The sequence below is a fragment of the Mandrillus leucophaeus genome, unplaced genomic scaffold (assembly GCF_000951045.1).
Source record: "Mandrillus leucophaeus isolate KB7577 unplaced genomic scaffold, Mleu.le_1.0 Scaffold916, whole genome shotgun sequence".
In the NCBI taxonomy this organism is placed as follows: Eukaryota; Metazoa; Chordata; class Mammalia; order Primates; family Cercopithecidae; genus Mandrillus; species Mandrillus leucophaeus.
In genome coordinates, this window is record NW_012109986.1 from 1,092,298 (window position 1) to 1,106,542 (window position 14,245).

A 14,245-nucleotide genomic window follows, 5' to 3' on the forward strand; every position below is an offset into this window, starting at 1 on the left:
TGTAGCTGCTTTGTGCCACAACCACAGAGTTAAAGAGTTGTAACAAGAATATTTGTTATGCTCTCCTCACCTTGCACTGTTGCTTGGCAAACTAGAAATTACAGAGATGTAATAACTCAACAGTGTTTCATGTACCGCCTGTATTGCCAAAACTAAGTTTTCTGCTTTTAAATACCAGTGCATACCCATCATGTCTAAACAAGAAGAAAAATGGATTTCTAATCTCACACTTTGAAATACAGCAGAGTGTAGATTATTTTGTTATAGATTTAGATGAAAAGACTTTGCATCTGTTATACAAGGGCATTATAGTCATGCTAAGAGAAAACTTACAGGTACTACCAAATATCCATAATATTATGCCTAACTTGGAAGAGCAGTGGTCAGGAAACATTAAACAGAATATCTCATCATTGTAGATTTATTTATAAAAGTGTTTTTAAAATGAAAATGAGAGACATTGAGAAAGGCAGATGCTGAGATTCTGAATGAAATTGTACTATAATTTTGAATTAACCTGTAGTCTCAGTTACTTGGAGGGCTGAGGCAGGAGGATTGCTTGATCCCAGGAGGTCAAGGCTGCACTGAGCTGAGATTGCGCTGCTGCGCTCCAGCCTGAGTGACAAAGTGAGACTCTGCCCGCTTCAGAAAAACAAAACAAAACAAAAACAGAAACAAATTTACTCTTCTCTAATACTGTTTCTTTTCATGTAAGCCATGGAACAGATCAACTCAGTTTCAGATTTTGCACAGTCCTCAAACAGGATAGGTTTTACATTTTTTTTAATTTGGAGATTTTTCTATTTCAATTTTATTTTTTCTTTTAAAAAATTTTTATTATATTTTAAGTTCTAGGGTACATGTGCACAACGTGCAGGTTTGTTACATAGGTCTACATGTGTCATGTTGGTGTGCTGCACCCATTAACTCATCATTTACATTAGGTATTTATCCTAATGCTATCCTTCCCCCAGACCCCCACCCCCTGACAGGCCCCAGTGTGTGATGTTCCCCGCCCTGTGTCCAAGTGTTCTCATTGTTCATTTCCCACCTGTGACTGAGAACATGCAGTGTTTGGTTTTCTGTCCTTGTGATACGTTGCTGAGAATGATGGTATCCAGCTTCATCCATGTCCCTACAAAGGACATGAACTCATCCTGTTTTATGACTGCATAATATTCCATGGTGTATATGTACCACATTTTCTTAATCCATTCTGTCATTGATGGACATTTGGGTTGGTTCCAAGTCTTTGGTATTGTGAATAGTGCCACGATAAACATACGTGTGCATGTGTCTTTATAGCAGCATGATTTATAATCCTTTGGGTATATACCCAGTAATGGGATCACTGGGTCTTTGGTATGTCTGGTTCTAGATCCTTGAGGAATTGCCCCACTGTCCTCCACAGTGGTAGAACTAATTTACACTCCTACCAACAGTGTAAAAGTGTTCCTATTTCTCCACATCCTCTCCAGCACCAGTTGTTTCCTGATTTTTTAATGATCGCCATTCTAACTGGTGTGAGATGGTATCTCATTTTGGTTTTGATTTGCATTTCTCTGATGGCGATTGATGATGAGCAAGATGGGGGAAGAAAGAGTGTTTTCGGATGTGTTCAATTAAATGAAATTCAAATTTCGGGGTCTGCAAATAAAAGGTTTTGTTTGTTTGGGTTCTTTTAGGAAAAGTACAGAGATTTATTGCAAAGAGAAAAGTACACACTCAGGAAAGGGGAGTGTGGGCTTACTTAAGAGAGAGTTGCATGCAAGGGTTTTTTGGGGCTGCTACCTTTATGAGTTTCTTCTAAACAAGGGATGGAATATTCATCAAGATTACTGTAAACAGGTAAATATTTCTCAGAACTGTGATGCTATCTAGTTTTACTCCAAATATGGGTGTTCCTGTAACCATTATGGTACTGATGGGTGTGTGATTTTGTATGTTAGTGAGTGTGTAATGAGGTCCTAAGTGAACCTCCATCAGATCCAGTGCCATAGTGGGTCCCATCAGCCTTAGCTATCTTGGCCCTCATCCTGGCTTTTCAGGGTCTTATCAACCCCTAGCTTCTGCAGCTATTTCAGTAGTTTCCTTTTGCTAGTCATGTGAAACTGCTGCCTGGAGTTTTTTATTCTCCTGCAACCACCCTTATTATTCCTGTTTCATTTCCCCTTCCCCTTCAGAGATTTCCATCTCTTATTCTTAAGGGTTGATGAGGGAGAAGGCTGGTCTTCTTTATCTACTTCCTGCTGATTAGAGATGTTGGCCTTGCTTCGCAAGGGCGTGGAAATCTCTGGCTGCCTGGCCTGAGGGCTCTAAGGGTGAGTTATCAGGAGACTCTGAATCCAAGGGAGGGATTGGAATCATTGCATGACTATCATTTTGACATGGAACTGTTGTAATGTAAAAGACACAAAATTTACAAAGAGGTTAAACAAGTAAGGACAAAGATTCATAGTAATAAGAGAGCTATTGAAGGTCAAAGGAAAGAACCACATCACAGTTGGTAGGTATCCTTTGATGGAGTCCCAGATGGTTTGAGCAGTGGGATTGTATTGAAATTATGTAGCCAGGTAGCCTGTTAGTAAATCTTTTGAACTTTCAGTTCAACTAATCCTGAATTGTTAATATAAGAACAACAGGTGTGTTTTATTACTGTGCAAACCCCACTTTGTTCAGCTAGAACATAAAGCCTCTTGTTGTTTCCTTGACCATTCAAGCAGTTCATGCTTTGACCCTGTTAGAGCTTCATACAGTAGCTTAGCAATGATTCCAAATCCTGGGATCCAAATCTTGCAAGTTCCTGTCATACCCAGGAAAGTTTTGAGTTACTTCTTCAGTTGTAGAGGCCTGACCTTTAAGATAGCTTCCTTTTGTTCAATGGACATGGTATAGTTTCCTGGGCTTAAGATGTACCCCAGATATTTTACTTCCAGTTTAGAAATCTGGGCCTTGGATGGAGAGACTGGATACGCTTTCTCCCAGGAAGTTTAGAACTTGAATAACATTCTTATCTGAGGCCTCTTTAGTGGGTCTGCATACAAGGATGTCATCCACATATTGGAGTATGGCTTCCCTTTCTGGCTCTAGTTACCGTAATTCTCTTGCCAAGGCATTTCTGAACAAGTGAGGGCTATCCCTAAAGCTCTGAGGCAGTATGACCCAGGTATACTGCCAGGAAATACTATTTTCAGTATTAGTTCACTCAAAAGCAAACAAATAGTGACAGTCAAGGCATAGAGGGATACAAGAGAAAGCATCCTTAAGATCTAATATCATGAACCAATTGGTGTCTTCTGATATTTGGGTAAATATGGTAGAAGGATTTGGCACTATAGGATGTAGGGGAATTACAGCCTCATTAATAGTTCATAAGCCTTGAACTAGACAATATTCTTCATTTTGTTTTTAGACAGGGAGGACAGGACTATTACAAGGAGACTGACATGGAACTAGGAGGCCATGTTTTAAAAACTTCTTGATTAGAGGTTAGAGGCCTCACCTGGCTTCTTGTTTGAGGAGATATTGATGCTTATGTGGGAAATTACTTTTGTCTTTTAAAGAGGTGATCACTAGCTGACCACGTATTGCTTTGCCAGGAGTTTTTTGATTTCATACTTGTCGTTCCATTTCCAGATCTTATTTTGGAAGGAATCTCCTGTTTGTCTGATACTGGTAATGAAAAAACAAGTATTGCCAGTACTTCAAAGGAATGTTTCCCAGGGCCTGATAAATGTAAAGTGACTCCAACTGTGGCCGGGAAATCCCATTCCAATAAAGAAATGAGGCATAGAGTTTTGTAGCCTGAAGCTCAGGGGTAAGGTAAAGTGTTTTGATTTTGGAGTGCCATCAACATCCATGACAATGCAGTTATTGGAAGATAAGGTCCAAGAGTGGCCTTTAGGACAGAGTAACTTGCCCCATATCAATTAAGAAATTATTATTCTTTCCTGCTGTGTCAAGTCACCCAAAGCTCCTTAGTTGTGATGACCATGCTTTTGTGGGAGCCACCAGGAACCTTGGGTCCCTTCAGTCCTCAGTTATAACCATTATGGCATCAAGTTTCCTTCTCTCCCTTTGGAGCTGAGGGCAATCCCTTTTCCAATGGCCCTCCTGCTTGTAGTGAGGACAGGGTCTGGTTGGGGTCCCTTGGCTGGGACAGTTATTGGTACTGTGTCACAGCTCCCCACACTTGAAGCAGCAACCATTACCTTTAAGTTTTCTGGGAGGTCTGCTTGGTCCATGGGTGAAGTGTACCTCTGGGTGACCCTGAGGTTGCAGGATGCTGCTTATAGTGACTGCTATCATTTGGGCCTGCTGCTATCTCATCGTTTGCCATGCTAGGCCCTTTCAGCATATTCAGCCCTATCCCTATTATTGAATTCCACATCAAGCATTTCATTAACAGGCATTTGGGATCCCAAAGCCAATTTATGTGGTTTTCTTCTGATATCAGGTGCTGACTGGCTAATAAAGCGTGTCCCAAGTAAAGTTTGGCAAGCATCAATATTGGGGTCAATGTTAGTGTATTTTCTTAGGGCCTTCACAAGGCATCTCTGGAGCAAAGCTGGGTTTTCATCCTTTCTTTATTTCTCTTATTTTATTATAGTCCACAGGCTTGGTGTTATATTTTTCATTCCCTTCACTAAACAAGTCACCATATGATTTCTTTTTCTTAGATCAACTTGGCCCTGTTGATAGTTCCAGTTAGGGTCTTTGTTAGGCAAAGTTGTGGCCCCCATACCATATTCTTCAGAGTCCCCAGATGACAGATTGTTATCATAAGCCTGGGCCTTTGCCCAAATATGCTGCTTTTCTTCAGGGGTGCAACACATGGACAAGATGATATGAATGTCTCCCCAAGTTAACTCAGATGAGAGTGAGAAAGCCCAGAATTCCTTCATGAATTTAGTTAAAAATCAAAGGTACATGCACCTGATGAATGATCCCAGCATCCCCATTGGCTACCTCCGTAAGTGGACATAACTTAGAATGGTCTCTTAGGAGGGTAGGAAACACCACTGCAGGTGACCCCATCAGGGCTCGGTTCCCTTGGTAGGGAAGGTTATATAGGGTGTTAAGGAGGCGGACTAGTGAGAGTCGGGATGCTGGAGACAGTGGAACTAGGAGAAGACTGGGGAGTTAAAGGTGGAGCTGGGTAAGAGGGAGAAGCCGTGGGTGCCAGACTGTGTCTAGGTTAGGAGGTGAGGGAAGGCTCCTGAGAGGTATATTTCCCAAAAGGGGATCATTTAGGATATCTGGTTCCCCATTTGGTTCCCTTAAAGGAAGGGGTGTGAGCATAACAAAGGTGGGAATTCCTGTGAAGCTCAGGGTTTTGATAAAGAGCTATGAAGGCCTGTACATACAATATTTGAGTCAATTTTTTCTTATGTTCACAAAAAAGATCTAATTACAAGATGGTATTAAAATGTAGGGTCCTGTTCTTTGGCTATTGTACTCCATTTTCTGAAAGAGAGTTACTGTTGGCTTTGACTTGTTCTTGGGACAACCGACTGCGAGTGATTCTAAAATGGGGCTGATGATGCTCCAGGCTGGCTCATCATAAAGATAATACTGGTGGACTGGGTGAGATTTCCAAACACTGGTGGGACCTTCACCCCAGCTGGTGTTCAGGCTTTTGATAATAGGAGTTCAAGGATGAGTCAGAAAATAGTGATAGCATGGAGATTTCTTGCAAAGAGAAAAGTACAAACTCAAGATAGGGGAGTGTGGGTGTACTCAAGAGAAATAGTTGCATGCAAGGGGGTTTAGGGCAACTTCCTTTATGCAGAAATAAAGTTTAATAGAACATAACTCATTAAGTAAAGTCCATTGGTCACTTGACATTACAGAGTTGAGTAGTTGTAATGGAGATTATATGATCCAGAAATCCTAAAATACTATCTGATCTTATCTATAAAAAATTTGCTGACCACTGCTCTACAGCAGTACAGAGAAATTTAACTCCCCTCTGTTGTTCTTTTTATTACAGTCTGTATTATATTCTTCTATCAGAATTAATATTCATCGTTGCAAAAATTTGGAAAATGTAGAAATGCAACAAAATAAAATTTAGCAATTATGTCTGATTCATACTTAAGAATATATATATATATATTTCTCAACTCATACACATATGCACACACAACTTTTATAAAATGTTATCCTAAATATAGTTTTCTTGTACAGCTTTTTGCACTTATATTTACAAATATATTTATCACAAAATATTCATCTGTAGCTGGGAAGGGTAAACTTTTCTGGTAAAGGGACAGATAGTAATATTTCAGGCTTTGTGGGCTGTGCAGTGTCTGTCACAACTACTCAAATCTGTTGTAGCTCAGAAGCAGCCATGGACAGGATGTATCAGACAGGCTGTGTACCAGTAAAACGGTATTACAGAAAGAGGTGGCAGGCTAGATTTGGCCCACAGGCCGTAGTTTTCTGACCGCTACTCTATAATATTACTTTTAACTACTTGATTTTTTCTCTATTTTATGTTCTCATCAGTTAAGAGTGGCTGCTCTTCAGATTAGTGAAGAAATCTACTGACTACTCTGAATTGTTTGTTTGTTTCTGAGCTTAATATTCCCACTTAGTGTCAATCATTCCTCAAATCACAAGAGTAGTAGACCATGCCTTTCTGAACAGTGCCTTTTTGAATTATAGTAATGTTTTAGTATTGTTTCAATATTTTGCACACAGAACTGAATAAGTACTAGCATAATGGCTTTTCCCTATGCAGAGTATAATGAGGCCATTTTCTTTCTTTATTCTGATACTGTATTTCCCTCATCATAGTAACTATTTTTTATTGGTCACCTCTCATGACAAACATGGTGAATTCTTTATGAACATTGTTTCAGATCTTACAGCTACCCTATGATAATGGTATTTTTTATTTCTTTTTAAAATAGACAAATTAAGACTCACAGGTTAAATAATTTGCTATATGTCATGCCACTAGTAAATAATCATAAAGTAGGTAGGTTCCATGATATATATGCATAATGCAAAAATGTCAGAATCTCTCCTCAGTTGACAGCATTAAAGTCCTCCTCTGAATCAAAACCTGCTACAATATCAAATTAGGCTTCTGAAAGCTGCTGCCTAATATTGATGAACGTGTGTTTATCTTTTGATTTTTTGAACCTACTAATTGCTTTGGTCAATGATGCCTATGTAAGTTTTTAATCATTGTTTTACCTATGTGAATTTTTGAGCGTCTGCTTATTTTGACCTCTTATCCATAATAGAGAGTCTGAGTAGTCAGTGGAACTTTATATAAGAGTGTAGCATAATAACATAATATGTTGAATTTGAAAAACCATTGTGTAGTACTAACCTTTTATTAAGAAAATTTCGAACACATGTATACACACATATATGTATTTCTATTAGTCTTCCTGAAAAGTGACTCAACACAAGTACAGCAGCGTTTTTACCCACCACCTATACTTCTGTGTATTCCTGGTATCCAGATTTTGGTCTCTAGTGATATTCTACACAAAACAAAGCCAAGTAATTGCTGGTCCAATGTTTTAGATGAGGAAAACTCAGGGTAAGTTTGAATTCTCTGATACTGGATGTGGGATGAGGCAGAGCTCCTGAAATGATGAAGGAACCAACTTACAGGCCTCTGACCAATTTTAGTAATAATATTTGTTTTTCAAATAGAATAATGTTTATGGTTACTTTAAATAATTTTTCAAGGACTCTGAGTTTATAATGAACCCATATTCTAAAAAGAAAAGTTAACGTAAGTGTGTAAAATGCCAAAAGAGAAAGATCATAAATGATTGGTCAGCATTGTTAATCCTACAAAGTAGCAGAAAGGGTATTTAACATAAGCTTTAATACTACTGCCAAACCAAATTGTATTATTAGAATGACAGGACAGTAGATTACTGTTTCTGGATCACCAGAGTTTAAACATTACATCTTTTGCTGGGTCGCATCTAGTTGCAAAAAAATTAACTTGTGTGATGGGTATCAATTTAATTTGTATTAACATAGTAAAGGATATTTAACTGAAAAAGGAAGTCACTTCCAGAGTTGCAGTTTAGGTTTAATTCATCTTGTTAGCGTCAATCAAGTTTTGTAGTCTTAGCAAGAATTAGTTGTTTGATAATCCAGAGTTTGAAATGTTTTTTTAATCTTCATTTTCTTTTTTCAGTTTGGGAAAATCACCTTAATCTCAGCAATGCATCAAAATGAATATTACTACAACTCTACGAATGTGTAAAATTAAGTGCAGAAATAATGAAGAACCAACTTATGGTGTTGATAATGATGTTTTAGAGTAGAGTAGAGTAGAGTAGAGTAGAGTAGAGTAGAGTAGAGTAGAGTAGAGTAGAATAGAATAGGAGGCTGGGCACAGTGACTCATGCATGTAATCCCAGTACTTTGGGAGGCCGAGCAGGGTGGATCACTTAGGGTCAGGAGTTTAAGATCAGCCTGACCAAAGTGGTGAAACCCAGTCTCTACTAAAAATACAAAAAATTTAGCCATGTATGGTACTATGCACCTTTAATTCCAGTTACTCGGGAAGCTGAAGCAGAATAGCTTGAACCTGGGAGATTGCTCTACTGCACTCCAACCTGTTCGACAAAGCAAGACTCTTGCTCTAAAAAAAAAAAAAAAAAAAGAATCTGTAATTTTAACTAATGTTTTTTGAAGTCTTATTAGGATAAAGACTATGTTATAGTGATCTTTGAAACAAATTTTAAGTTTGATTTGATAAGATGCTTATAATATAATAAACAATAAATTTTAAGTCACAGGCCAGGTGCGGTGGCTCGTGCCTGTAATCCCAACACTCTGGGAGGCCGAGGTGGGCGGATCATCTGAGGTTGGGAGTTCAAGACCAGCCTGATCAACGTGGAGAAACCCCATCCTACTAAATATACAAAATTAGATGTGGTGGCGCATGCATGTAATCGCAGCTACTCAGGAGGCTGAGGCAGGAGAATCGCTTGAACCCAGGAGGTGGAGTTTGCAGTGAGCGGAGATTACAACATTGCACTCCAGCCTGGGCAAGAAGAACGAAACTCTGTCTCCAAAAAAAAAAAAAAAAAAAAAAAAGGCACAAAATCAGATTCTTGGCAGGACATGTCAGACAGCATTGTATAAGTTGTGAAGATGTAAATATCTATCTAGATTATTTTGAAAACCAAAAAAATTAATAAATTATTTACCTCTGTAGTTTTCTGAGGTGAATTTATTCTGAAGAAATATACTAAGACGTGAGTTAACTTTAATGGACCTCTTTTTGAAATTACTCAAAGCTATTTTATAACATATTATTTAGAAATTGTAATATTTATAAAACTTGTATTTTAAATTCTATTTGTATCTTTAGTTTTGCTTTGTTACTCCATCTCTAAATTATGAGTAATTATGTTTTTCTTTTGTTAATGATTTGTAGCCCTCTCTAATACACTTAAGAGTTGTTTGATTTTAGAATATGTTTTCTGCAGGCAAAACGAGTAGATTTTCATGTTTAATACACTTGTAAATCTCAACAATAATATCTGTTTCATTACTTCATTGTGATACTAGTTTTGCTTTATGGGTTCTCTTTGCATACTGTTATTTAATTAAACATCTGGTGGTGACACAAGGAGCCAAGTGTAAGATCTTATCACCTAAATGAGAGCTTTGTTCCTTATAGTAATAATTAACCAAAAAACATGTGTTTTTAAAATTAACTGTAAGGATGTAACAATTTATGAATGCAATCATTTTACAAGTTAGTCAACTTTAAAACTAAGTACTTAGGCCGGGCGCAGTGGCTCACGCCTATAATCCCAGCACTTTGGGAGGCTGAGGTGGGCGGATCACGAGGTCAGGAGATCGAGACCATCCTGGCTATCATGGTGAAACCCTGTCTCTACTAAAAATACGAAAAAATTAGCTGGGCATGGTGGCAGGTGCCTGTAGTCCTAGCTACTCGGGAGGCTGAGGCAGGAGAATGGTGTGAACCCAGAAGGTGGAGCTTGCAGTGAGCCGAGATAGTGCCACTGCACTCCAGCCTGGGCAACAGAGCAAGACTCTGTCTCAAAAAAAACAAAAAAACTTAATAATCAAACTTTTTCTCAAAATTATAGAATCTCAGAGGTAGACAGTATGTTAGATACCATCTTATTCAAACTTTCTATTCACAGAAAAAAAAAGTCATAAAGTTAGGTAGCTTGTCCAAACCTATAAAGATTCTCTGACCCGAATACTGTGGCAGTTAGATGCAACAGCAGGGTTAATAGTTTGCCTTTTTTTTTTTTTTAACCACCTCATCTCAAATAGTTGAGCCTACTAATACTACAGAATTTACGCATGATGAAGCTGGGGAGCAAGTGCTTCAGAAAGATAGCTTCAGTAGCTCCTGCTTCAGCCTAAAGTTCTGTAGCACATGAATTGCAAAATAATTCCATTTATAAAATGAAATTTCAATGTGTAATGCTGGGCTCAGGTGTTATCTCTGTAAATGGCACATGAAGTTACCTCCATAGTTATGATTCATTATTGTTTCCCTCCCTGTTGATTACCTGTATTCTAGCCACTGGTGACATGTGGCTGTTGAACACTTAAAACGTGGCTGGTATGAATTGAGATGTGCTATAAGTGTTAAATACACGTTGGTTTTCATGTCCATATCCAGCTCTGAACCTCTGTACAGTTTTGTTTTACTGGGGGTTTGGGGTTGCTATGCATATCTCTTACCAACCAGACAAACCTTTGGGGCCCATCTTGAGCCCTGCTCTTCCATTAAAATGTTTGGGTCTAAATTCATCTTTTTTTGTTTATATCTCATTATTCCCTTTCTCCCTTTTTAAGCTTACATAGGTTCTTAATGATAGTCTATCATGTTTTGTTACCTAATAGGGGCATGCATTTATGCCTGCCTCTAGAACAATAGTTAAATAAATTGCTACTAGAAATGAAGTTGCACCTAGCAATGTATTTTCAGTCTCCAAACATTTAGCAGAGGGAGGGCACATATCTGGATATTAATAAATACATGTTGAATTGAGTTTCTGAATATATATTTGTCATTTTAAAAACCCTTGTATTTCAATATGTTATAGTTTTCAAAGCACTTTCACATATGGAGCTTTATTTAATCTTCCTAGCAGTTTTATTAGATAGACAAGGCAATTATTCTTTTCATTGTTAGATGATAAAGTAGGGACTTAAAAAGACAATATAAAAACTGGTGACACTTTTGTTTCCTGTGTAATGTGATTTCCTCTCTTTTGGTTGAAAACATTTTCTAACTATCATGGAAGAGTAGGTCCTGATTTCTTTTAAGCTCATCCGAAGTTATTTTGAATCCTTTATTTATAATCACAATTTTCTTGGATCTCATCCACTGGGCTATAGGTACACACCAGGGTCTTTGGGGCAAGTTGTTGTGAAAACTCCTTATAGGTATATACCAAGCAATAAGTGATTGTTCTTTAGTATATGGTTTTCAAATAAATTTTATCTCATGTCAACTCCATTTGATTAGGAGTGCATGTGTGGGATCCTTTGTGTAGAAAGTTGTGAAACACTGTTTAGTTTTAACAAGGAAGTGTTTAGTTTCATCAAAAGTATCAGAATGAGGGGAATAGGGGTAATTAAATGCTATATTATTTAATAGAGTAGGTCAGTTTTTATTTCTGGTCAATATCTTTTTTATGAACATTCCTAATATGAAAATATCCTGTCTTAGTCTGAGTAGAAAGGGAAGGAAAATGAGACCTCTGGATGTCATAGTCCTTTTCTCATCAGAAGAGACCATCTCTCTCCCTCAATTTGCTTTTTCCATCTTCAGCTTCAACAATACAGCTATGTTCAATTGTCCTTTCAACTAATGTTGGTGGTTTTGCAGCAGTTTTTGTACTTAGGTTTAACTGTTTATTCAGAATTTGCCATGTTAAAGCTAAACAGGAAATTAAATCACAGATATAAAATGATATCTTTATTAAATATAACCTCGTTGGGTTTATGTAAGAGGTAAACACAAGCTCAAGCCTAAAATACAGTGAGCAGTCATATATACATTATTGATATATAATTAAGTTAATTATTCTTTAATTTAACAAATATTTACTGAGTGCTGGTATGTGTCAGGCATTGGTGCTGATTACTAGGAATATAACAGTGAAGATGACGTTCAAAATCCTGCTCCCACATTTTAGTGGGAAAGTTAGTAAATGTTTTAGAATTTTCTCTTTCCTTTATTTGGTCAACTGTTTTTTGTATTTGAAAGAAATAATTTGAAAAACTCATTAGTAAATGACAGCGAGCCACATTGTTAGGATGTCTCTACTAAAAGTTCTTGTTAGGAAGAACTTTCCCTTGTCACACTTATTGAAGTAGGGGCCGGATGTGGTGGCTCATGCGTTTAATCTCAGCACTTTGAGAAGCTGAAGCAGTAGGATCGCAGGAGCCCAGCAGTTCAAGACCAGCCTGGGCAATAAAGTGATACCCCATCTTTACAAAAAAAAAAAAAAAAAAAAAAAAAAAAAAAAATTAGCTGAGTGTGGTGGCATGAACCTGTAGTCCCAGCTACTTGGGAGACTTAGGTAGGAGGATCGCTTGAGTCCAGGAGTTGGAGGCTGCAATGAGCCATGATTGTGCCACTGCAGTCCAGCCTGCATACCACAGTGAGACTCTGTCTCCAAAAAAAAAAAAAAAAAAAAAGTAGTTCATAAATAATTTTATGAACACTGAAAAGGCATTTTGAACAATAAATTCATGAATTTCCTAATTAATCTTTCCTTCTATAGATACTAGTTCTGGTTTTGTATGTATAAATAACAAATAAAATTTGGTGAATACAGAGTTAAAGAGTTTAGAAGTATATGGAATTCATTAAAAAGTCGTTTTAGGGCTGGGCACGGTGGCTCACACCTGTAATCCCAGCACTTTGGGAGGCTGAGGCGGGTGGATCATCTGAGGTCAGGAGTTCAAGACCAGCCTGATCAACATGGTGAAACCCTGTCTCTACTAAAAATACAAAGAATTAGCCACATGTGGTGGCACATGCCTGTAATCCCAGCTATTTGGGAGGCTGAAGCAAGAGAATCACTTGAACCCATGAGGTGGAGTTTGAAGTGAGCTGAGATTGCACCATTGCACTCCAACCTGGGCAACAAGAGTGAAACTCCATCTCAAAAGAAGGAAAAAAATAAAAAGTCCCTTTAGAAGAGATGTTTCTTTTGGTTTGGACTGCATTGATATTTCTTTTGCAGGTTCATTGTATATCTATATTTTACAATTGTGATTTAAATTGTTTTCTAAATGAAGTTCAAATTCTTCATCTTTCAGATCTTGACAGAGCAAGTATGTACTCAGGTCGTACACAAACCACATCCAGAGCCAGATTCTACAGTGAAAATTCAGAATCCAAGTGAGCAAATGGCAGTTCTTTATTGTATTGGGGTCGGCGCATGGCAACATATGAGACTAAATCAAAACTTTTCCTAACCCCTTAAATCATTATGGTGTTTACCGAGTTCATGACAGTTTTAACTCACCTTTTATAGTGCTAAGTATTTATTTGAAAGTCACTAATACGTTTTGAGTTGAGCATAGGATATGGTTATAAATCTTTAAGTTTTTTTCTTTGTTTACAGTGATTCTTAAAGTGGTGGCAACTTTGTTAAAAAACTCTACACCAAGCGCAGAGCTGATGGAAGTTCGTCGTTTATTTTTATCTGATATGATAAAACTTTTCAGTAACAGCCGTGAAAATAGAAGGTAAGCAGTTTGGATACTATAACACTTTATTCCATAATTAATATTTTCTCTCTTTTAGAATTTCAATTCATTCCAAATCTTTTCCATATTGCTAAATACTTTTAATCATCAGAAAAGGCATATTATGTTTCTTTGACGTATTCAGTATACTTCTATTTATTTTTATATTATTTTTATTTTGTTATATGGATATTATATTTTAATTGTATATATGAATATACATATAAACAAACTCTTATTTAAAATGTAACATCCCTTTTAGTGGTACCTATCTATCACCAATAGAACTTTCAGTTGTAATTGTGTTGGATTTTCTCATTTTCGTCTATGCTTTCCACCCCATTTTTCTTATGGCTGATTGTTGTTCATTTTTAAGCGAGTTAGCTAGAACATGGGGTAGAGTCTGAGGCCATGAACTCTGGAGTAGTCATTGCCTGAGTCTATAATTTAACAAATATTGACTGAGTGCCTATTGTGTTCGGTGTAAGACCCAGTGCTA

General features: G+C 37.4%; 1 protein-coding gene across 1 annotated transcript in view; it reads left to right on the forward strand.

The window, feature by feature from the left end:
• Positions 1-14,245, forward strand: part of NBEA (neurobeachin) — a gene marked incomplete at its 3' end in the record, with an annotated part of 753,742 nt that overhangs the window by 220,653 nt on the left and 518,844 nt on the right. The window contains exons 19-20 of the mRNA XM_011969865.1: positions 13,315-13,396; positions 13,623-13,746. Coding sequence (XP_011825255.1) covers positions 13,315-13,396; positions 13,623-13,746 — 206 coding nt within the window. The remainder of the gene's footprint in view (positions 1-13,314; positions 13,397-13,622; positions 13,747-14,245) is intronic.